This window comes from Pholcus phalangioides, unplaced genomic scaffold (genome assembly GCF_987345545.1).
Source record: "Pholcus phalangioides strain wild (caught in Gottingen) unplaced genomic scaffold, Ppha-v1.0 ptg000021l_1, whole genome shotgun sequence".
Lineage (NCBI taxonomy): Eukaryota > Metazoa > Arthropoda > Arachnida > Araneae > Pholcidae > Pholcus > Pholcus phalangioides.
In genome coordinates, this window is record NW_028301614.1 from 13279707 (window position 1) to 13306244 (window position 26538).

The 26538-nt window shown below is 36.4% G+C and overlaps 1 protein-coding gene across 5 annotated transcripts in view; it reads right to left on the bottom strand.

Moving 5' to 3' along the window:
* The window catches only part of LOC149070663 (tetratricopeptide repeat protein 14-like), a 98149-nt gene that overhangs the window by 33966 nt on the left and 37645 nt on the right, over window positions 1-26538 (bottom strand). For 3 of the 5 annotated variants that reach the window (XM_089249146.1, XM_089249143.1, XM_089249144.1), the window contains exons 13-15: window positions 18857-18953; window positions 11205-11312; window positions 5512-5714 (exon numbers count right to left, since the gene is read on the bottom strand). In XM_089249146.1, the coding sequence (XP_089105272.1) occupies window positions 5512-5714; window positions 11205-11312; window positions 18857-18953 (408 nt within the window). Of the gene's footprint in view, window positions 1-5016; window positions 5161-5511; window positions 5715-11204; window positions 11313-18856; window positions 18954-26538 lie in introns of all 5 variants that reach the window. The other 2 variants (XM_089249145.1, XM_089249142.1) reach the window with 1 other exon arrangement.

Here is a 26538-nt window from a genome sequence, read left to right on the forward strand (position 1 = left end):
CTTTTTGCTTAACCCTTTTTCTTTTGCAATTTCTTTCTCAGCTCTGCATAAGCAATTTCATAGTAAAAATAACTAAACCCTATTCAAAATACCATAACTTTTTCCCCCTCAGAAAATAAGCTTTCTTTTTATTTTCATCAAATGCAAGGTATAGAAAGGAAAATGTCCCGTTGAGACACAAAAACCAGTTTCTAAAAATATTTAACCCCATCAGAAGTTCCTATAGTCTATTGACGATGTGAAGATAAAAGCAATGAAAGTTAGTGACCACTTAGCACAAGCCAGAGCCGTCCTTAGGGGGGTTGGGATGGGTCCCCCATGTTTTGGAAAGCCCACACTTGCAGTATAATTTCTTTCCAAATTATGAATTTTTACTAATTAATTCTGGATTCATTTCTTTCATAAATTCTGGAATCATTTCTTTCATAAATTCTGGAATCATTTCTTTCATAAATTCTGGAATCATTTCTTTCATAAATTCTGGAATCATTTCTTTCATAAATTCTGGAATCATTTCTTTCATAAATTCTGGAATCATTTCTTTCATAAATTCTGGAATCATTTCTTTCATAAATTCTGGAATCATTTCTTTCATAAATTCTGGAATCATTTCTTTCATAAATTCTGGAATCATTTCTTTCATAAATTCTGGAATCATTTCTTTCATAAATTCTGGAATCATTTCTTTCATAAATTCTGGAATCATTTCTTTCATAAATTCTGGAATCATTTCTTTCATAAATTCTGGAATCATTTCTTTCATAAATTCTGGAATCATTTCTTTCATAAATTCTGGAATCATTTCTTTCATAAATTCTGAATTTTCTGGAATTCAGAAATCCTGAAATTTAATCACCCCCTGGCAGTTGAGTGGTTAGGGGTCTGGATTCGAATCCTGATCCAGGCATGGATGTTTACTAACACTAACAAATTCCCTGGACAGATCATCAGGGATAATAATAAGTGAGGATCACGTTATTATTACTAAATCAGTTCTGGAATTATTTTCTTTCATTCTCAATTTTCATTGGTGCTAGAATTATGTCATTTTTTTCATATTTTCATTCATCTATTCTGATATTAATTTTCAGACAATTTCCTTCATTAGGTGCTAATTTTGATTGGTTCTGGAATTATTTCTACCATCAAATCAAATTTTTTTTCAGTTCAAAATTTTCATTATTTTTGTTAATTTACATTTAATTGTGTATGTTTTTCGTATATATGTTTTCAACGCCTGTATGTTTTGCAAAAATGTATGAATTTTTGGATGCTGATTCTCCAGTTTCATAGAATGTAAAAAAATCGCAGCAAAGCCCTCCTGCCAAAATTATTAAGACGCCTCTGGCCTCGTTATTATTTCTGCACTAGCCCCCCCCTCCCCACATCTGGTAAGAGCGGCTCTGGCACAAGCAGTGATTACGGTCATCATTTTCACAAATTTTTACACTAAAGAAATCATAGACACAATGAGACTGAAAAAACAAAAATAGAAAACCAGTAGAAGCTGAATTTCAGACTACAATGGTTGTACAGTTAAAGGGATTGAAAAATGAGAACCCTTTCATTTTCAAAATGGTTTCTCTCCCCCCCCCCCCTCCACCCATTTGACATTCATTCTTTATTTCCCAGAGAGACTCCATTTCTCTTTAACTCTAATCATCAACATATTTCATCAGTAGGGTCTAACATTCACTCAGCTTGTATGACCAAACATGAAGGTTTTTGCATTGCAAAGTTATAAGTATGAATTAAGGTTTTTTTCTTAACATGTCACAGTAATTTGTATCTAAAGGACAATCAACCTGTGATAGCTCTTTAAACTTTTCTTGCTTTGTTCTGATATTTATCTCCTATTGAATAAAGCATATGAATATCAAACATGTTTTCCTGCTTAAAATGTTGTTAACTGTATGTGATTTGGCTTGTATTTTTATAAAATCAGTTTGCATATTAATGTTTCTCTTGTAAAATAAGGGATGCTCAATTCGAAACTTCCAAAAAGACAAATGAAATTGCAATCTAATTTATAATTTTAATTTGTTCCAAAAAAGTTACTCTCATTAAAAACTATCGAAGAAAATCGTTCACGATAGTTTTCAACTTCAAACCTACTCAAAATGACAAAGACTTATCAATTTAATTTCATATCTCAAATATTAATACCGATATAAAGAATATTTTAACAAGGTATGGTGTACTTTGTGTAGAATTACAGTAGTTTTGCTTATAAGATAAATAATGAGCACAGCTAGGAATGAACAACTCCCATACATTTTCCCAGAACTGCCATAGTTTAGCTAATCTTTTTGATTATCCAGACTTGAAAATATATAAAATTATTTTAAACACTTTGATGTCTTATAATTTAAATTGTTATTCATATATATCAAACGTAAAGCATCCTATCATCTAATATATTGATTCACATCCCAAAACTATTCTGCAAATTATCATCAACCCTCAGGGAGGGGGGGGGGGGAGGAGACTGCTGTAAAGGAGCAAATCAAAAAGCATTTAATCTTTTTTCTTCCTAAACATTGCCATGATCAAAAATTCAGTCACCATATGTAAAAATAGTAGTCAGACAGTGCCATTGCATTTGACTTGTTCAAAGCAACCAAGTTTTCTCGTATCTGATGAGTATCTCCCCCACACTTCTAATTCAGGTTCTATTATATGCACTTTTAGACACTAAACTATTGGGGTATTTTGAACTCACCTGTCATTAACTCCTTAATTGACAGTGTTTTTTGGTTCATAGTTTTGGTGTGTTTCATTTCTCCATGGCATGTGCTATATATATTATTCATAAGAAATTTGTTTAGAACTCCAAGTTTGAGGGAAAAAACCTGAATTACTTTCTGCCACCATTAGTAGATACAGGCTCTTAAAAAAGGGAAGGTGGATCAATAGTGAAGGGGGAATTTTTCACCTCAACCCTCCCTATAGCCCCATTCACATGTGTAATAAAACATTCCGGGAAATTCCCGGCAACAGGGATTTTCGCTACAACCCGTTCACATGACGTTAGATTATGCCGGTAATCCTCCCTCTTTTTTCCAGAAGTCGTCACTGGTTACGTGGGTTGAACAGAAGTGATTGATTCAAGATCGCTGCCGAAGGAGCTTAAAGTAGTTTTCGCGGTGCAAAGGATTATGGGAGAGAAGGTCGGTATCGACCTCCAATCCACCCCAAGAAAGATGGGCTTTTTTTGATGAGCTTCTCTCCCACCTTTTTCTTCCCTACGAGGGGAAAAAAGTTGTCATGCCGGTAATTACCACCAAAGTGAACCCCAATCTTGCACATGTGAACGGGGCTTATGATAAAAATTTTTTGGGGAAGGGGGCACCCCAATTGACCTCCTTGTATTTCCCTATGTCTACTACCACCCAGAACAGGAAGATTCTATCTGAACTACAACTAGGCAAATAACAATATATTTTCCCATTAAATAAAATTTTACATTTCTACTTTAAATTGTTAAAACTATCATCCATCTTTCCTTCTTGTTTGATCAGCAAATGAAATTGGAAATCATATTTTCATTCAACGAAACTTTTCAAATCAACAAAGGTTAAGAATATAACAATTATGCACAGATAATATAATTGAAACTGATTAACTAGTCACACAAACAATTTAAGGCAAGAAATGAAATTCATGACTATCGATCAAATTTATCCAGCCTTTTACAACTTTAAAATGAAAGCACAAAAGGTTTTTAGTTTTCTAATGTAAATAGTCTTCTTGTCAAGACTTCTTAAAAATTTGACTGCAAAAATACATTGTTTGTCAAAATACTAATATTAATATGAGTCTTAATGCACGGGCAATGTGATGGTCTAACATCTTGAGAATACAGGTTCGAATCCTGCAGGTGGTATGTGGTGGTTGTCTGAAGTTCGTTTTTAGTGATTTTCTAACTTCTAGGCATAAATGTGAGCTAGACTTTCATTTGAAAAAGTCTTCCCACAAGAAAGCACACAGACCAGACCTTCAACTTTAACACTACATTTGCACAAACACAAAAATTCATTTTCACTTCCAATATGAAAGACAGATGAGAGCATTTCTAGAATACGAAACACACATAAATTTGACATCATAAATATGTATTCTCGTTGGGCATTTTGCCTGTTGTGCCGTTGTTTTTGTATTTTTTTTTTTTTTGTATTTGTAAGGACTACACACATTCCAGCATAAACCAGTTTGTTAGAAATCTTCCAGAGGAATCTTTATGAGTGCATGTTACAGTAGTGTAGTAGTAACTTTGTAATGCACCCAAATGTTGGATTGAAACAGCAAGAATATTACCATTCTCTGTAAAAAAATATTGACTAAACATTTCATGATACATGTGCTACGCAGAATGCAACCAAATGGCCTAAATACATATTGAGTGTATATTTGATTATATTTAGTGTAGATGAGAACTGGACCTTGAAATTGATGCACATCTGATCAAGAGATTTTGATTCACTGACTTAGCTTGTTTCAATTACACTGGTAATCAAGGTTCTACTACATGCATATTTATTGGCAGCTTCAAAGACTATCATGGATTTTAGAACTAAGGATACCATAGCTGTAAAGATCCAATAGCCTTATTGTATAGATATTTATATGCAATAGGAAGAATAATACAGCAAAACTCCAATATTACAGATATTGCTGTATATATTGGTCCAGTCCAGGCCCACTTGCTATAATGTTAATATTTTCCATCTTCAATAAATCATGTACAATGATTCTTCTTTCTGGTCCTTTGAGCACTGATATACAGGAGTTTTACTGTAGCTGCATCTAATCTGCGTGTGTATGTGTGTAAGCTATACATAGGTTTCAAGAGAGCCCAAGCAAATACATATATTTTTAACGTGTTTCAATTTTATAACTTAAAGTTTCACTTGTTGAGAAACAAGTGTAATATTCTATGATAAATAAGAAAAGCTGGTAATCTCACACCGAAATTTTGAAAAATTTTGGTATAAGATTATATGCATGAAAACATACCGCTCAGGATCTCTGTAGTGATTGGATTTCTTTTCTTCTTTCTTACGATCGCTACGACAGTCTGATTGCTTCAAAGAACTGTCGGATATTTCCTCAAATGAAGGTGCATCACTTTCACTTTTGCTGTTCTCTTCGCATCCATAACTTACAATAATTAAAAACAAAACAAAACCACTCTCTTACCCTTATAAAAATTATCACAAGCATTTTAATCATTACAGGTAGAATCACCTTTTCACATTGCAGATTACTCTAACTTAAAAGTAGAGTTATAATTATATATTTTAAGAGATAAGAAATCTTTATAAGTATTTGATGACCTGAATACTGGGTTCAACCCCTCCCCCTGCATAATTTAATGGACTAATTAACAAATAAATATTTTGGATGTATTAGTATTGTAAAAAGATATTTAAGACATATGAATACAATAGAAAAAAGGTAAGTAGTAGATTCAGACTCTAAAAATACTTAAGTTATGAAAATTCTATTTACTCAACAAGTCCTCGGGTCTTATCCATGCTGTTATCTTGATCTTGAATTTCAACTGCTGGAAAATCTTTTCCCACTTTAATCAGATTTGGCTTTTGATCAATGGTGAGAATATTCTCCACAGACTTTCCTGATTCTTTTAAGATTAAATTCTCTGTTATTATCAAGTCTTTGCTTTCATTGTCACTTGCAAGCTCCATATCACTCTGAAAAGTTAAGATCAAAGGAGACGTTTCTGTTGGTTAACACATTTCATAAAAAGATTTGGCAATAGCAGAAGCTATTGCTGATCTTTTCCACAATATACAGCGCGATCAAAAACTCAAAATACAAACTTTTAAGGGAGTTAGAAAACACAAAAACAACACAGAATCTCATAGGAATGTCTGACCGGAAACACCAACCTGATCAGCTGGAGGATGAACGAAGATGCAGAAATGAAAAGCCAATAATGTGTGGAAAAACTCTTTATTTAGCGATACTTTACACAAGGACAGCACGTGTACATGTTAAGTTTCACAACTAGTGCACAAAGTTCTTACCATCCAGTTTTTCACGTTTCATATAGCAGATGCATTGATTGTCAAACCCTTTCAAAAATACCCAGCATTTTTGAGCAAATAACAGCGTCCTCCAGCGTGCATAACTGTGGATGATAAGACCTTTGAGCACTTGTTGTAAAACTTAACGTGCACATGTAGTGTTCTCGTGTAAAGTATTGCTAAATAAAGAGTTTTTTCATCCATTATTGGCTTGTCATTTCTGCATCTTTGTTCATCCTCCAGCTGATCAGGTTGGGGTTTTGGTCATACATTCAAGTACAAATATACAAATACAACGCCACAACAGGCTAAATGCCCAACGAGGTGGCTGAGAAAAAGATGTCCATAACAAATATGGATGTCATATTTCAAAAATACAGCAACCCAATTAAAAACATAATCACAAAAATTATAAACAATATATACACGATACAATGTCCATAGAATATTATGGTTGTCTTATTTTAAGTATGGATAGCTTCTTGATTTACCCCAACATGTTTATCATATTTCTTTTTAAACGTGCCAATTGTGTTACAATTTACTACCTCCGGTGGTAAGCTATTCCATTTATTAACAACCCTATTAAAGAAAAATTCCCCCTGCAACACCATAGCCTTGCATTGTCCCTCACCAATCGATACTGGTGTCCCCTTGTAAAAGCAGTCGATTGGCGGTGTACTAAAAGTTCATGGACCATCCTATCCATCCCATTGAAAATTTTGAACACTTCGATCATATCTCCTCGGCACCTGCGTTCATCCAATGTAAACATATTCAAAAAATGAAGTCTCTCTTCATAACTCAAGCCCTGTGTGCCAACGAGGACACGCACAGCTCTTCTCTGCACCCCTTCAAGCTGGGAATCTGGAAGATTGCATGGCTCTACAAAGAGACCTACAGACTCTCCATGATTGGTGTAGGGCTAATTTCTTCCAGCTCAATGTTCGAAAATGCCACGTTATCAGCTATACAAGAAAATTGTCATCGACCGAATTCGACTACACCATTGATGCTGTCTCGATCAGTCGTGTTTCCGTAATCAAAGACCTTGGGGTTTTCTTTGACTCCAAGCTTGCATTTACCAATCATATATATATGATCTTACCAATAAATGCTTAAAACTGCTAGGATTTGTTGTCAGGAGCAGCAATAATTTCAAATCAATCGCGACACTTTTCAGAACTTATGTGCTCCCGAAACTAGAGTACTGCACTATTATATGGAGTCCTCACAACAATCTAGACTCATTGATACTAGAAAGAGTCCAGACAGATTTCTACGTTACATGTTTTACAGGCAATTTCACGTCTAGATAAATGACATAAGTAACTGAACTGCAACGTTTTTTCCATTTCCATCATTGGAATGCAGAAGAAGTTACCTTCGCTGTTTGTATAAAATTGTCAATAATATAATTGATGACTGCTACCTTCTTCAACTTGTTGATTTTTCTGTGCCAATTGCAAATAGGCCTGTTTGGCAAACTTTCGCCTCCCTAAACCCCGAACAAATATTTTCAGACGGTCCTCTATTTTGGAAATGTGCAATATATATAATCAGTGTGATGTGAAACCAGATATGTTCAATTCAACTATAAGTGAATTTCTTAAAAGTTATAGGTGAGTATTGAATATACATGTCATTATGCTTTTCCGTATGTATTTCTATTGTTCCACTCGTTTTTGTTTTTTTGTAGTTTGTTGTATTTGCGCTTTTGTATTTTTCTTCTCTTGTCCATCTCTGCAATTGGGCAATCCTTGCCTGTTGAGACGTGAATAAATAAATAAATAAACCAAGTCTATGTCTCTCTGTAGGTATGGTCTCCAAAACACTTTACAGCATACTCCAGTCCCGCACGAACTAAGCCTTGAAAAAGTGGAAGAATTACTTTAGGAGAACGCGAAAAGACCTTTTTGAAAATGAGACCAAGCATTCTATTTGCTTTTTTACCACCGTTGAACAATGTTCAGAAAACCTAAGCTGCTTTACGATCCTAGATTGTACGTCTCTCCAAGAGTGTGACGTCATCTTCCTCACGTAGACGTACGTTTTTCAGCTACGTCACTGCATTAATGCGGAGAGAATTTCTTCCTAGTATGCAAATAAGCCTAGATGGCGCTTGGAGCATTAACTCGTATAAGAAGGCGTAGTTCCTTCTTACTTGTGCCTTTTTTGTGATTTGTTTGTGCGTGAGCACTGCTGGTGTGCTAAGAGCATAGGCAGAGATAAGACTTGGAAGTCGGGGGGGGGGGGACATGGTCACTATTGCTGGGGAGCATGATGATGATGTGCGTTAATTCATATATACATTAGATCAGTCAACTCCACCTTTGACACTGGGGGGGGGGGACAATGCCCTCCCACGCCCTCCCGTATCTCCGCCCACGGCTAACAGTACTCCATCTTTGGAAGCGATCTGCCAAGTTATTGCTGAGGTCTCTGAAAAATAATGGATTGAACTTCCCTCTTCACTGAGGATCACCTACACCAGAAGTTGCCTATGCCGAGTTGTCAGATAGACTCTTCTCGATCTGCTATGCTGGACTAACCTACCGCTCTTTAACGCTCTTGCTTTGTTCTCATCTGATGAAATAAATCCAGTATCTGGAGCCCACGCATCCATCGCCACCAACTGGAACATACGCATTCATCGTTGCCAATCGTTCACTATCACAGACTGGAACCTATGGACTCGTCATCGCTGGTACTGGAACCTACGACCTCTTCACCGATCGTTCATCACCACCTATCGGACCCTACGACCTCATCACTGCCGACCAGACCTACAGACTTGTTGTCGACTACCCATCTCCACTGAGTGGATCCTTCTAACTCATCTCCGTCAACCAGACCCTACGAACTCGTTACTTGTTGTCAAGAGGACCATTTGTGGACTTGCCTCGACCCCTTCGAATTCCCCGACTCGTGAAGGTGATTAACTTTTCAGTTCAGAATTCTTGGTTAGAAAACCTAATAAATTATTTGCTCATTGTCAATGTGCCTTTGCCTGGTCACTTGCAGCGGCACATACAAAAACCCTTAATTGCAATGAAAACGTTGCATTTAAATTGGAGGCACCAGTAGGATGCATCGCTCTTTGACCAGAGACACAATTTTTTTTGACATTTGAACAAGTTGTCAGTTATGAATAATCAAGATTCCTTGTTAGATTATTTCGATGGTTTGCCCAGTTTTACTAATGATCATGACTTGAGTGGTTCTGCTGTAGAACAAAATGTTGAGCTGTTTAGGACACGCCCTATTCAGGTTTGAGATAGGTTAGCTGGGAACCTAAGTTACATTTTTCAGGTGAGGGATCGGTAATAGATTTCTTGAATAGTTGTGAAAGCTTTTTTCGAGTGACTAATATTCTTGAAAATAAGGTGGATTTTGCCATAACTGCATTAGAAGGTCGTGCGTTGGAATGGTGAAATCGGATTGGGAAACGAGAGTTGAACTCTCAGAGTGAGCTAGATTACTGGAAGAGTTTCCGTGATCTTTTAATAGGAACATTTTCGGAGTTCAGGTCATGAGTACAGTTAGCACAAACCTTTTTTTCAGGTAAATATGTTTTGGGAGATATTGAGAAGTTCGTGTTGCGAACAGTTGAATTGTATTTTCAGTTTGATCCTAAAGTTTTGAACTTGGAGGTTGTAGAATTAGTTACGTTTCAATTACCAGAAGAGTACCGTAATTTGTTAAATGTGAAAGGTCCAAAAAAAGTTCACAAACTTTTTCTACTGTTGAGAGATTTGAATGCTAAAAGGTCAGATGGTACAAATAGAAGTCTGTAAACCTTAAGAGACTGTGAAACAAAGTCATTGTTTTTCCTGCAATGAAATTGGGCATTTTAGTAGAAATTGTCCAGTTACTCTAATTCGGAGTCTTAGGTCAGAAAACCATGTGTCGGGTACGGTGGATGGGGAAACGCATCCGAAGTTGACAAATGCCCCGTAAATGATTTTCTGCATCCTGTAGTGGTCCTCAATGGTTATGCGTGTAAGGGGATTATTGATATGGCTGAGGATGTTTCAATTGTTGATCCCAAGATTGCAACGGTGTTGATATCCAGAGGTGCGAAATTGGAACTGTGGCAGGGTTATGAATTTATTTCGGTGTTTGGACAAAAATATCAACCGAGATGGTTACTTCCTGTCGAAATTGAGATTAAAGGAATTGTTTTGAGGACTAAAATTGCCATTTTGCCAGGAGCTACAAAAAACTTGTTAATTGGCAAAGATATTTTGAACTTATTTGAATTAGTTGTTGATTTTCGATATTGTGAGTTACGCGGTGGCTTGGTTCAGTATAAAGGAAATGTACAATGGGATAAATTGAAAGCATCTGTTCAGCAGTCTGATTTGGCGGTTCCTCACAAAAGAAGTGGTTCAGGACTTGCTTGAAACCTATTCCGATATGTTTCGTGATTTACCAGGAAAAATGAATGTTGTTGAACATCATATAGTGACACGTGGATCTCCAGTATTTAGGCCCCCTTTTCAAGTTGCTGAAACATAAACAAGACATTTTGGAAAAAGAGGTTTAGGAGATGTTGAAAAATAACATTATTGAGCCTGCGTCTACTGGATGGAGTTCCTCTGCTTTTTTGGTGCCTAAAAAGGAGGTGAGTGGAGATTCGTGATAGACTATTCCCAGGTGAATAAGGTGACGGAACCGGATCAATATCCCTTACTCCAGATAGAGGAGATAATTCAGCGAATAGGTTCATCCCAGTACGTGACTACCTTAGATCTTTGTTCTGGGTACTGGCAGGTCGAAGTGGCGTATGAGGACAGAAATAAAACTGATTTCGTTACGAAAACCGGAATTGTCAGATTTCGTGTTATGCCCTTTGGACTTTTATATTAGTTAGCTATTATTTTATAAAGTATACATATATTTTTGGACTACCAAGAGAAGAAAATAAATACAGATGAACATAACATATATGTGTTTAAATATGAATGTATAACATTATGCCTTTGATATCTAGATAAATTTTGTAGAATTATATTTTCATACATATTCTTCAATTGATTACTCAAAATTATTATATTTTCAGTAATTTTAGAATGAATTCAAATGAAATCAAGCATACAATTTTATTGAAATGAACAGCAATAAACATCCATTTCGAAAAACCAATCTTACCAAGCTCCTCTCCAAGCTCTTCACCACCTGTTGCTTTTCATTCCATTCATCTATATCAAAATTTTCCAACCATGGTGGACCAACAAATAGTGAAAGTCTAGCCTCAAGCTGTTAACAAAATATATTAATATCAACAAACAAAGACAAAAATTTAGAACTTTACAAAAAAACCCCCCAGTTTCTATAATGCATAAAGTGGTTCAACAAGAATTGAATTTTTCCTCATTTGACTATAAATTTCATTGCAAATGGAGAGGGGGAAAAGGCAATAAAATCATAAACAAATAATAATAATAAAAAAACAAAGAAAACATACAGAATGGTTTTCATCTTTATAAAGTAAAAGGCTGAGCTTCATCAACAAGAACTTGCTTCAATCAAAAAGACTGCCCCTTTTTTTCCCCATTCACAAATGCTATATGTTAAGAATATCATCCGCAGATGCGGCAGTCGTCACCAAATTGGTGCTCCACGCACTCCGGAATGAACAAGTTGCTAAACAGCAATGGTAGAGCAATTTCATTACAATTATAACATCTAGTAACATCAGTATTTCATACCACCCTGCCTCCTTCCAAAAGTAATTATGAAGCTATTGCTACTTTCTGTGTAAGACACAAAAGTGCAATTCCCAATGAGAGAGAGTAATGCAGCAAAAGGTATCTTAAGAGGCAATGTTTTGCGCAATAAAATTGTTCATGGGAACTTGCTGGGTAAAATTCAAAAATTAATTTGGAGGGGGGGGGGGCTATGCCCTCCTTTCTTATTTCGTGACTTTGTGACTGTTTCTCATCTTGGAGACTTTTCCATGATGGAAAAGGTACCTAATAACATCCTGAATGAGTGAATGCCAGAACCTTGCCACTGGACTTATCCCGTTGCCGAGATCTCTTTCAGCCCAGCTGCGCGGCACAGTCTAGAACACTTTATTTCGTGTCAAAAAAAAAAAAACAACAAAACAAACATACAACATTTTAACATATTTTCCCTGGACAATTGGGTACTGAATGAATGCCAGGGGCTCTGCCACCGGACTTATCCCGTTGCCGAGATCTCTTCCAGCCCAGATTCATGGACAATTGGGTACTGTTGCGATAAACAAATTTTGTGGTGATTACAGACGAGATGGGGTTGCGAGTTGGAGAAAAGTTTTGGGGTTTCATTAAGACAAATGAATATACGTATATTAGGATGGAAGCATATTTTAAAAGCAACTGGCGGGGCGGGGGGGGGGGGGGGGCATGCCATCTCATGTTATTTATTTATTAAAAAATACGAACTACAGGCAAAAGCCCAGTTACAGTTTGCATATATGAATACAAAATAAAGGTAAAACATATGTATACACAAAATAAAAATTTGAAAAAATTTAAAAATATACATAATCAGAATTACTGCATCTTAAAAATTGGTACAGTGGAGAATTTTTCGAAACATTAGAACGATATGGAGGAATATAAAAAAGATTACGGCATCTAAGATTGATTCGTGGGCAATAAAAAGTAATAAGGTTTACAATGTTAGGTGCATCAATATTCGAAGTGAAGAATTTTTACAAAAAACATAGTAAGGGCCCTGAGACGACAAGTTTCAAATGAATCATAACTGAATGATGAGCGAAGTATTTCTTTTCGTTCGTAATGATTATATGAGAAGGTTTTTGAGAAGGTGGTTAGCGGAAGTTTTCAAAGACCGGTTGGAATCAGTAGGGGTGGTAAGTCAATGGGAAGAATTTAGTACGAAGCTGTCCTCTGTTTTGCACGACGTCATACCCTTTGTTCGAAAAAAGCGTGTTTGTACATCACACCCTCTATGGTTCACGGATAGCGTGCGGAACCTTTATCTTGAAAAGAAAAGAGCATTCAGAGAGTATAAAAGTGGACGTGGTGACCTATCATTGTTTACTGATAAAAGAAGACTATTGAAGAAAGCGATAAGGGATAGTAAAAAGGAAGTTGAATCTAGGTTGGCAGATAACATTGGCTCTGACCCAAAATCATTTTTTCGATACGTCAATAATGGATGTAAGGGGACAGTTGGCCCCCTCTCGATAGGAGGCTCTAAGGTAGAGAGCAATGTAGGCATGTGTAGTGCTTTCAATGACTTTTTCGCGTCTGTTTTTAATGGAGATAATGATATTCGATATACGGGTGTTGCATGGGGTAATAAAACCCTCAACGATATTCAAGTAGAAGACGTGGAGGTCCTAAATCTTCTAAGAAATGTATGTGCAAGCAAAGCACCAGGACCAGATGATATCTATCCCAGGGTTCTCAGGGAAGGTGCTAATGAATTGTTGGGGCCAGTCGCACAGATATTCAGGAGTAGTGTTGCTGAGGGTATCGTCCCAAGAGATTGGAAACTGGCTAACGTTGTTCCGATATTTAAGAAGGGTAGTAGAGAAGTGGTGTCTAATTATCGTCCAGTGAGTTTGACGAGCTCCCTCTCGAAAATTTTGGAAATTATCATCAAAAGGCAGTTTGTGAAGTGGATAGACGAGAATTATGTATTGTCGGAGAATCAGCATGGGTTCAGGAAGGGGAAGTCATGTGTAACTAACCTCCTTTGCTTCTATGATTACGTGACTAAGGCTTTGGGTAAGAGCAAAAATGTCGACGTTGTTTACCTTGATTTCCAGAAGGCATTCGATCGGGTCCAACATGGCAAACTCTTGAAGCGTTTACACGAGATTGGAATAGGGGGCAACTTGCTGAATCGGATAGAATCGTGGTTAAGAGATAGGTCGCAACGAGTTATGGTGAACGGGGAATTCTCTGGTTGGACAGACGTCACAAGTGGGGTTCCTCAGGGAAGTGTCCTTGGCCCCATACTTTTTTCACTTTTTATCGACAAACTCGATCAGGGTATCGATGGAATTACTAGCAAATTCGCAGATGATGTGAAGCTAATGGGGGTAATCGGGAATGAAAGCGATAGGGAGTTGCTCCAGACCAACTTAAACAAGATTGCAGCATGGGCAAATGAATGGGGCATGACGTTTAGCGTAGATAAGTGCATGGTCGCTCATTTTGGTTCGAACAACCCATGGTTATCTTACGAGTTGAATGGTGTCACTATCCCGGATGCAACTAGAGTCACCGATTTGGGAATTCTCATTGACGAGCGACTTAAGTTTTCTGAACATTGTTCAGCGGTTGTCAAAAAAGCGAATAGAATGCTTGGTCTCATTTTCAAAAAAAGTCTCTTCGCGTTCTCCTAAAGTCATTCTTCCGCTTTTTCGAGGCTTAGTTCGTCCTGGACTGGAGTATGCTGTAAGGTTTTGGAGACCATACCTACAGAGGGACATAGACTTGATTGAAGGGGTGCAGAGAAGAGCTACGCGTGTCCTTATTGGCACACAGGGCTTGAGTTATGAAGAGAGACTTCATTTTTTGAATATGTTTACATTGGATGAACGCAGGTGTCGAGGAGATATGATCGAAGTGTTCAAAATTTTCAATGGGATGGATAGGATGGACCATGAACTTTTAGTACACCGCCAATCAACTGCTTTTACAAGGGGACACCAGTATCGATTGGTGAGGGACAATGCAAGGTTATGGTGTCGCAGGGAATTTTTCTCTAATAGGGTTGTTAATAAATGGAATAGCTTACCCTCGGAGGTAGTAAATTGTAACACAATTGACACGTTTAAAGAGAAATACGATAAACATGTTGGGATAAATCGGGAAGCTATCCATTCTTAGAATAAGACAACCATAAGTATTCTTTATGGGCATTGCATAATATTTTATCATGTGTATATATTGTTTATAATTTGTGTTAATTGCATTTTTAATGGGGCTGCTGTATTTTTGAAACATATGACATCCATATTTTTATGGGCATCTTTTTATCAGCCACCTCGTTGGGCATTTTGCCTGTTGTGGCGTTGTATTTGTATTTGTATGACTGATGTTTCTTAAAATACACATAGCGTAAAAACCTGTTTTGAACATGTTCAATTTTAACTATATTAAATAAGCAATGTGGATCCCACATTATGCTACAATATTCCAAAACAGATCGAACATAGGAACTTAAAAGTAAGATAGTTTCAACATTATGAAAAAGCTTACTATTACGAATAATAAAACCAAGACTTCTGGATGCTTTACACATAATATAATTAATATGTTGGTTAAATGAAAAAGAACTGAAATATTACACCTAAATCCTTCACACAATCAACCCTTAGAAGTTATTGACCATCAATACTGTAATCATATATAAGTGGGGAATGCCTCCTACTATAGTTAATAAATTTACACTAATCAATGTTATCACTTGCCATATTATATACACAGGAAAAAACACACGCACACACAAACAACAACAACAAACAAAATGAGAATCTTATCTATTGTGAAACATAAAATATCCATCAGAGCGAGTCATCTCGCTTAACACCTTATTGATGAGCAAATGAGTTTGGTAACTTGCGGACTCGAAGCCAGCACCAGTTTTATTGGGTTAAGTTCACTCATTCCAGTGGATTTGATGAAAACATACAAAATAGAAATATTGTGTGGGGGAATATATACAATTACGGGATCACCCGTGCCATCTCGCTTAGCACCTTATTCGGTGAGCAATATGAATACAACAATATGTGTACCCATGTGTGTTGTGGACATGAAATGCATGAAGAACTTAAATACAGGAAAGAGAAATATATATATGTATATAAATGTGTAACTGCCAGGTCAACTCGTCTCGCTCTGAACCTATTTTAGTGAGTAATGTGGGATTAGTTTAAATGGGGGATTGTCTGTGGAAAGAGCCTTAGCTAAGGATTAGCTTCAGTCTTGTTTTGGTTGACTCACTTTGGTTGGTTATATTTATTAAAGAAAAAAATGAATATACAGTCGGATCCCATTATAACGAATACGGTTTTAGCAAAAATCTCGTTGTAAGGAAAACTTTTCCAATCCTTCAAATTAATTTACATAGCAAGAATGTATTGTGTAATTCCGATACATCAAAATGAAAAATCTGCGTTATAATGAACTCGAAAACAAATTTCAGAGAAACAAAAGTCAATCTCCATCTACTCTTTCAACGCTTTTGAAAAAATCAAACGAAATCGCGAATTCAAACAGAGTAGTTACCAGTCCACTCAGGAGAAAAGGTTTTGGAATTTGCACATGCTTTTGAATGCAAAAACTTTCAATCAAGTGTCGGCTGGTTGAATTGTTTCAAATAACGGTAGGGTGTGGTAGCGAAACTGATTTGGGGTTTCATTCATTCACATTTTCCATACCAATTGCAAATTCAGTTGGTATGGAAAATGTGAATGAATGGAAAGCTGGTGAAAGTGATAAAGTTATATGATCCTTCCGATGTATTCAATGCAGACAAAGCCGGAATCTTTTCCCAACTGTTTTACCTAACAAAACTTTGACACTTAAAAAAGACAAGAGCATTTGGTGGCGAAACTCCAAGTGACCCTCAACTGTTTTGTTTTGCTAGAACATGAACGGAACCGAAAAAAAAAGTTATGATTATTGGAAAATTTGTGAATCCATGGTGCCTGAAAAACATGAAATCACAGTTTTGTGATTCACTCTTGGGACTATACAAATCAAGTCAAAGGGCTTGGATGATTACAAGAATTTTAAATGAGGGGCTAGTAAAGTTTTATGGAAAAATGAAGCGAAAAAATAGGAAGAGATCCCGCTTCTTATTGCCAATTGCACGTTCCACATTGAATTTTCAAAATTAGAGTGCATTCACATCGAATGCATACCTCCTAACTGCTTGACTGTTTTGCAACCGTTCGGCCGATGCATAATTAAGGTGGTGAAAGGAAAATACAGTATGCAACTGCTATAAACGTAAATAATTATTTTCCTTAAAATCAAATCCTGCTACAATGAATATTTTTTCTTTGCTCGTGTTAAAAATCTGAAATTCCTTTATAACGAAATTTTGTTATAACGAAGTGATTTCTTCGGTCTCTTGGAGTTCGTTATAACAAGATTCGACTGTATATATAAAATAAAAACTATATGTAATGGTCATTATAAAACCATTTGTGTCCTCCCACCTAGCACCCCCAGCTAGAAGAGCTGAATGGAGGACACTTGTGGTTATCACATTTACATAACTGTTATGGGAATGTCATAAAAGTTCTTGTTCGGGTCCCGTTAGTACGTGCTATATCTTATACATGTAATGGTTATGTATTAGTGGCAGTCATGTGGATATGATTTGTGTTGTTTTTGTCTATTTCTGTTCTTCCTTTATTTTAGCAAAACTTAAAAAAATTATTTTATAAATCTGGTGGACAGATTTTTTGTTTAGTGTATATATTTGACAAGGCTTATAATCCTTGCTGCTGTGTTTTTGGTTATTTAAGTAAACCATTGTTTTCTATTGTTTTCTGAATATTTGTACATGTGTAGATGTTTTTTAAATTTGCACTCTGTGGCATAGTGAACTGGAGTACCCACTATGTCGCAGGCACATTTGTCTGTTCGTATGTATTTACATCAATATTTTATACCCCTTTGTCTTTTCTTCAAAAGACAAATAATGAAGCCATTGCTGTTCATACTTTCTGTGTAAGATACAAAAGTGTAATTTCAAAAACTCCTCTACAGGGTAAACATATAATATCTTGTACTTCATGTGCACTTAATCAAACGAAAAAAAGTTGAAAAACAAATAATAGTTGTGATTCTACACAAGAAACTTTATTGATCAAAGCAAAGTTCTTCAGCAACATAGGTCCACATTTGCTAAGAGACGGTGAGACGTTTCCCCCGGTTTTTATATATATACTGCATAATTTTTTTCTCATTTCTTTCCTTAAAATTCTGTTATTTATTAAAACTCCTTATTACTGTTATAATTAAATGCTATTAATTAGCTAAAAACTTAATAGCTGTGAGTCTTCACAAGCAACTTTATTAATTAGTGCAAAGATCTTCAGCAGCAAAGGCCAATATTTAATAAGTGACTATAATACAACTCATAAAGCTGATTCGATTTCTGAGCATTATTTATTGAAACATGTTATTGCCAATGTACTTATTATAACTTTATATTATCAAGTGTTAAACTTGATGCTATCCTGTGCTGTGAATATAAGCTTATAAGTGGATCTTATGCTGATACGAACAATAAGATTTAGAAGAGATGTCAACAGCAGCATAATTTGGTGATTAGGATGGTGAGATCTGATGCCTCTCCATATAATGGTAATCTTACTTAGATCAGTATATTTTCTTGGTTTACAAGAACAGGATTATACTGAGATTTCATTGTATTTGCAGTTGTGCAACAGAATTTTGGCACAGTAGGTAGTGTACTACAAAATAAAGGGCGGCGGCTGACACCATTTAAACCGTGTCACTAACACGGTTTAAACTAGTCACAATTTTCAGATAGGAGATTGATACAGATTGGTAAAAAAACCTGAATTTAACCAATCCATTTCCTATCCAAAAATTGTGACTAGTTTAAACCATGTCAGTGAATACCACTCAAAATAGTTTAACCTTTGCTGGAGTATTTAATTAATTAAAATTTAAAATGTCACTGAAATTACTTGCAACAAATCACAAATCTATATCAGTTTATGATTTTCTAATAAAATCCTCAATGCAATCTGATATTATGAGATTTATAAAAGAGAAGTAACTTACGTACAATCTTGATACACTATTCTTCTTATCATCACTCCCTTGCAAATTACACAACCGTATAGAATGAATCAATTTTTCATCATACTCATTGGAATTGCTGCAAATTGAAAAGAAAGAAATATATTTCTTGAGAGAGAGAACCCCCCCTGCTAGTTTTGCAAAAAATCTCTTAAAAGCAGCAATGGATACATGGGGACACCACATTCTATTGAATAATATTTTTTATTATCCTCTTTTAAAATTGTGCACATCTTTTGTATTTTTATAGTTAAGATCTGAATTATACTTGTATTAAGCATATAATCATCATCATCATCATGTATTTGCTGTTATTAATACAGCTAAACTTTGAGTGAATAACTGTTGTCATGAAAAACATAATATTAACTTGAATTGTCCATCTACTCATAAAGAAAAGTAATAGAATCATATAATTAGTTTTTTTGTTATGTTCTTGATTTCCAAAATTATGAAAAACAAAAATATATAGCTTTTTATCTACAAATTTGTATTATAGGCAAATGCTGTACTCGTGTCATGCAAACAGGTGGGCAAGAAATTATACGGAAAAATTTCTTACCTACTTAGGAAATGTTGTCATATTGTTTTTGGTGATTATGAAATTAGAATAGGCATTTAGAGTTACCGTATATACTCGTGTATAAGCTGACCCCCCTACTTCAGGACCACCAAAACCGCAATAAATTGAAAACCCGTATATAAGCCGGTTCACGGAACCTTTGCACCCGATATTTCGCCTCCGACATTTTGTCCCCAGTACATTTGGCCTCCGGAAATTTCGCCCCTGACATCTCACACCGGGAATTTTGCCCTGACCATATCAGTGACCCAGTGAGTGACCATATGAGTTACTCAGTGAGTAATCAAGTGAATTGGAAATTGAGCCCCTGTCATTTTGCCTACCTTGACCATACGCGTGACCGTATGAGTGAATATATGAATGATAGTGTGAGTGACCACACCGGTGTGAGTCGTAAATTTGGGAAAAATATTTTATGCTTAAACTGAAAATTCCAAATTCTTAGAATCCATTAAAGTGTGAGTCACTTGGTCACTCAGTGCTACATAACCACCTATAAAAAGGGAGGGGATGAGGAGGATCATCTTTGCAGACACTCCACCCTCACACTTTGTCAATCACTAAATTGCTCAATCTGTCAATCACTCAATCGCTCACTGGGTCAATCATACGGTCATTCACTTTATCAATATTTCGGTCACTCATGCAGTCATTCACTTAGTCACACATTCACTTATGCAGTCATTCACTTAGTCACACATTCACTTATGCATTCCATCACTCAGTGATGGAATTGGTCACTCACACGGTCAGGCCCTTGATCACTCACTTGAACACTCGTACCGTCACTCACCTGGTCACATATACAGTCACTCGCTTGGTCACTCATGCAGTTAACCACTCGGTCACTCATACGGTTAATCACTCAGTCTCTCCCTTGATCACTCATATGCTCAATCACTCAGTCACTCGCAAATTTATTCAAGCATTCACTCTGTCTTTCATTCCGTCAGCCACTCGGTCACTCATACGCTCAATCATTCACTAGGAAACTTACACCAGTATTTAATTAGCCAGTCACTTGGTCACTCACTTATTCACTCAAACGTTCCATTGCTCAATTCCTCCCTTTGTCACTGACACGGTCAATCCCACTATCACTCACTTGATCACTCATACAGTTAATCACTTGGTCGTTCATGCGGTCATTCACTTGGTCACTCATACGGTTAATTACTCAGTCTCTCCTTTGGTCACTCATATGCTCAATCACTCAGTCACTCACTTGGAAAATTACATAAGATTTAATCGGTCACTCACTCTTGGCCACTCTTCACTCAAATGTTTCATCGCTCTAACTCCCTTGGTCACTCACACGGTCAATCCCTCGATCACTCACACGGTCAATCCCTCGATCACTCACTTGATCGCTCATGAGGTCATTCATTTGGTCACTCATACAGCCATTCGGTCAGTCACGTGGTCACTCATACGGTCATTCACTCATAAAGTCAATTGCACACTAGTTGATACGGTTACTCACGTGGTGAGTCATTCTGCAACTCGATTAGTCATTCGTACGGTCACTAACGCACTCCTACAGTCCATTTCACACTCACTTGGTCACTCATATGGTCACTCGATCACTCACTCATACGTTCAGGGCAAGTGAAATGTCAGGTGTGAATTTTTCGGGGCCAAACGCGCCAGGGGCGAAATTTCCGGGGGTCAAATGCAACGAGGACGAAACGTTCCAGGGGCAAGATGTCGGGGACAAACTGTCGTGGACATAATGTCGGGGGCGAAAGTTCCGGATCCCGTATAAGCCGACCCCCAAAAAAATCTGTGCATTTCAGAGAAAAAAAAATTCGTATATTTTCATGCAAAATTAATAGCTTACGGAAATTTACGATAGAAAACAATTAAAACTTTTTAAACCATTTCTTCTGAGTCTCCAAGCTCATCGTAATCTATCAGATCATCATAGGGTGCGGCATCGCCCCTATGATGGGTACGCTGTCATCGCCATTGTCACTTTCAAAGAGGATATCATCTTCAGTTCCGTCCATCGCATTCCTGATGCAACACTTTTTGAAGGATCGGATGATAATTTCGGTGGAGACAGAATTCCACGCCTCATGTACCCATTGGCACACTAGACCAATGTCAGATTTCTTCAAGGCACCACCTTTTGTGGTTTCTTTATCATCGGAAGTCATCTATTCGATCCACAAATTCCTCAGGCTTGTTGATGTTCACATAAGGCTTTACAATCGACGTTAGCCCACCTGGTATCAAAGTCAATGATGTTTTCGATTTCTTTGCCTCGTCTTTGACATTTTCGGGGTTTGAACATATCCCATACCAATAATACCGGTTTCTCGAACACTGCTACAAAAATGACTACTGATTGTGGGGGTCGATATTTTCCCATTAAAAACTGACCCGAGTATAAGCCGACCCCCTCCCCCCCACTTGAGGAACGAATTTTTCCACAAAAAAACTCGGATTATACACGAGTATATATGGTAAGTGATTTTATCAACAAAACACTATATACCTTAAGGCATTCTTTTGCAATTAATGCATGTAAACTTAATAGGGCAGCGAATAACTATCCACCTAATCAGTTCATTCTTTTATTTGAAAACCACTCACAGTGCATACATACAAGGTATCCTAAAAATGACAACAAATACATTATAAATATAACTTACACTGTTTATCATCCAACCCAAAAGGTAATATTTTTTTGTTTAAATACATTGTTTTTTTTAATACATTTGAACAAAAAAAAAGATTACCTTTTGGGTTGGATGATAAACAGTTTGTTATATTTATAACACTGGTGCCTGGGATATTAGAACAGATTTTAGCTATATTTGGGTTGCTGAATCTAAATATGAAATCAGTTTTTCTCTATCAGCTCTACATTTTTAGATAATTTCACTTATCTATCAATGTTATTTTCTGCTCAATTCTTTCAAGTATGAGTGTCGTAAAATTTATACAAGGATTGGTTCATGTATATTTGACCCATTGTCAGTCTTATTTTTATAACAATTGAATTAAAATAATATTTATGAAATAATAATAATATATTATTTTATAAATAAATACTATTACTTTAATCCAATTGTTATAAAAAGAAGACTAACGCTATTTCAAGCGAACGGCAGCAATATGTAGGATTTAACTTTCTTATGAACCGTCTGCCGTCCAGTTAGTTCCAGAAAAATCCGATAGATGGAATTACCTATCCTGTATCTGAAGTTACCTTTAAAACTTCAACTGCAGTTGAGATTAGTTTGTGAGTTCGTGCCGTGCAGATAGGTCAATGTTGGTGTTGCTTGAAATGTCTGTTTAGTAAAGAGTTGTTATAAAGTTAACCTATAACGTAGATTGTTGTTGAATAGAAATAAAATGAGTTCAAGTAGAAGAAGCTGTGTACATCATCCTGATGTCTTTTGCTACATATGTGGAGAATACACATTTCCGGTAAACAAAAAATCTGTTAGTGACTTTGTAAAGAGAGCTTATCTTGGATATTTTGGTGTTAGGCTTGGTGATCAGGATAAAACCTGGGCACCGCATCGGGTCTGTAAAACTTATAATTTACAACAGTGGACTACCGGAAAAAGGAAAAGTCTGAAATTCGGAGTACCAATGGTTTGGAGAGAACCCAAAAATCACTTCGATGACTGTTATTTCTGCCTAGTAAATATTACTGGAATCAATCGAAAGAACCGTAACAAGTGGACTTATCCTGATTTAGTCTCTGCAAGGTGCCCGATTTCTCACTCAGAAGAAGTGCCAATTCCAATGTTTCACCAGCTACCAGAGCTCTGTGAGGACGAGTATTGTCCCTCTGATCAGCCTTCTGATACCACTGAAGGTGGCAGTGATTATGAGGAGATATCATCAATTCCCCAACGTTTCAACCAAGATGAGCTAAATGACCTCATCAGAGATCTCAACTTGTCGAAAGAAGCTTCTGAAGTACTGGCTTCTAGGTTGAAGGATAAAAATTTACTTGAACCAGAAACCAAAATTACATTTTATTGTACAAGAGAGAAAGATCTGCTACCCTTCTTCTCTCAAGAAGAAAATATTGTATTTTGTCACGATATTAGAGGTCTCCTGGGAAAATGGGTCTTCCAGAATATTTTCCGGATGATTGGCACCTATTTATTGACAGTTCTAAGCGAAGTTTGAAATGTGTTCTTCTACATAATGGGAACAAATATGGTTCAATACCAATTGCTCACTCAACAAAAATGAAAGAAGAATACGATACCATAGCTTTGGTTTTGAAGAACAAAGTATCATGAACATCAATGGGTGATTTGCGTAGACTTAAAAATGGTAAACTTTCTCCTTGGACAGCAAAGTGGCTACACCAAATATCCTTGCTTCTTGTGCCTCTGGGATAGCAGAGATAAAACACATCACTGGGTTAGAAAAAGAGTGGCCTAGGAGAGAAAACATGGACATTGGGGAAAAGAATATCATTAATAACCCCTTAGTTGCACGAGAGAAAATCATCTTTCCTCCACTGCATATTAAACTAGGTCTTATGAAGCAGTTTGTAAAGGCTCTTGATAAGAATGGATCATGCTTTACATATATAGAGGAGAAAACGCCTCAGTTGAGTACGGAAAAAATTAAAGCAGGAATATTTGATGGCCCACAAATAAGACAACCGATTAAAGACCCTGCCTTCGTACATTCGATGAATGAGGTTGAGAGAAAAGCCTGGACTTTATTTGTTGCAGTTATCAGAAATTTTTTGGGCAAACGCAAAGCTGAAAACTATGTTGTACTAGTAAACGAGATGCTTAATAGTTTCAGATCCCTTGGGTGTAACATGAGCATTAAGGTGCACTATTTATACAACCACTTAGACCATTTTCCTGATAATTTAGGAGACACTAGTGAGGAACAAGGTGAAAGATTTCACCAGGATATTAAAATTATGGAGGAACGCTACCAAGGGAGATGGGATAGCCATATGATGGCAGATTACTGCTGGTCTTTAAAATGGGATTGTGCCAAAATACATTCAAGAATGTCACGGAAAAGAAGTTTCTGAAGTGTTCAGTGAGTAATTGGCTTAATTGATGACTTTTCTCTTTCTTTAAATACAATAATATTTGTATAATAGAATAAAAATTCCGTATTTAGTTTGTTTGTTTAATCCATGGATTTCATTTAAAATAGTGTAATGTATAGTTCACTAAAATGTTATATCTTAAAAACTCGAGCTGCTAGGCAAAAACTAATACTATATTTGAATTCAAGGCATCAAATTCATATGAAATCACCTCAAAAAACCTTGACACCAAAACCACTGTTGACCAGTGTAATGTATTTGTTGTCATTTTTAATACAGTCGAGTCTGCTTATTAAAATCACAGATAATGTTACCATTCGAGAATTGTTAACATTAGGGCTTGAATTTTTATGCCCTAAAGATGAAACATTATTGTTGATAGGTTAAAAAAACCTCAATTTACCTATTAGCAACGATTTTTCATCTTTAGGGGCATAAAAATCCAAGCTCTAGTTATCATGTTAGCAAAGAATGGAACAGCCAAATACCATAACATAGGGAAAAATTTGTTTATAATTATCAGGACTTCGGTATGTATTTTTTGTTGTTGAAAGTTTCTTTTGCACATTTCGAAGCTAAGGTTTCACCATTTTAATTTTTCCCCAGTAAGTTATCATTGATCAGTGAATGATCATATAGATTGTCATTAGATATATCATCTATTGAACAATGATAACAGGATCAATAATTTTTGTCACACCACAGTAATTTTTTGCACATTAGGCTAATTAGGCAGAGACCTACAATTTATTGCTGATTCTGAATGGCAGTCTTTTTTTATACTCATAGAGAGGTTAGTGCACTAGCCCCTCAGTGTGGGACTCCCTGCGGTAGCAGTGGTCATGTCAACGTTTCTGATGTACCCCTGCATCAGGGAAGTTTTTGACAAGGATGAACTGGGTATCAAACTTGTGACACCTCTATACATCCTTTGGTACTTTAGGTATCATATCGACCTGGGCAACTACACCATGTAAGTTACTGTTTTCAGCATGAAAAACTATATAGGAAGCTAGAAAATGTTCTCTTCCCTCCCTTGTTAATAGATTTCCGTACTTGATGTAACTGGGACACGGTATTCACTATGAACTATATACTGTGAAGCTGCTATTGTGATGGCCTTCCTATAGTGAAACAAATGTTTGATGAGAAAAAATGTCTTTTTCTTCACTTTTTGGTCCCTTCTTTTAGTTGCACAGATTCAGTTTTTGCTTGAAAGACTTTGAGATCTACGGAATGTACCATACATGATGAAAAGTAACAAAATTTGTGATACACAGACGTGCCAACTTTTGAAATCCAGAAATCCGGAGATTCTCCCGAGGGGGGCACCCCCCCCCCGACACTCACAGAAACGATCAAAAAAAAGTTCATGAAAATATTTTCGAAAAAAAAAGAGTTTTTTTAAATAAATTAAGAAAAAGATACATTCTTCCCCCCCCCTAGGGGAGGTTCTGCATTGCCCCGGAGAAGTTTATAATTCCAGTCTTTCCATGCAAAATAGAGAAATCACATCTACATACTGTTGTTCATAAAGTATGTGTTTCCTTTTGTGGATGCTATCAGTGATTGATAATCTTGGGTATATGAATTCTTAAAAGCTTTATATTTAGCTGTATATAGCTTAAAGTTTTATATTTTCTTTCTGAAGATGTTTAATCGGAAGAAACGATTAAAAAAATTCAAATTACAAAGCTGCGGACGAAAAAACGTGTTTACCGCGCGGCTGCTAATGGAATACAATAATGATTATACAGGAATTTTGGCAACCAAGGTCATGCCCCTGATTAATGATTGCCGATAAATGCTACGAAAACAAAGTCGTGTCTTTGCCAGTTACTTAAATACAGTCACAGAGACTTTTTTACGGCTGCTGGATGAAAACGACTACGACTGTCCTCTATGGGTGTTTTCCCTAACGACGAGGGTAATTATTGACGCCACGACAATGTGAAAGCTCACGTAAAATCTAATTTTCTGCCAAATCCGGAGAGCGGGAGGAAGGATGAAAAATCCGGAGTCTCCCGC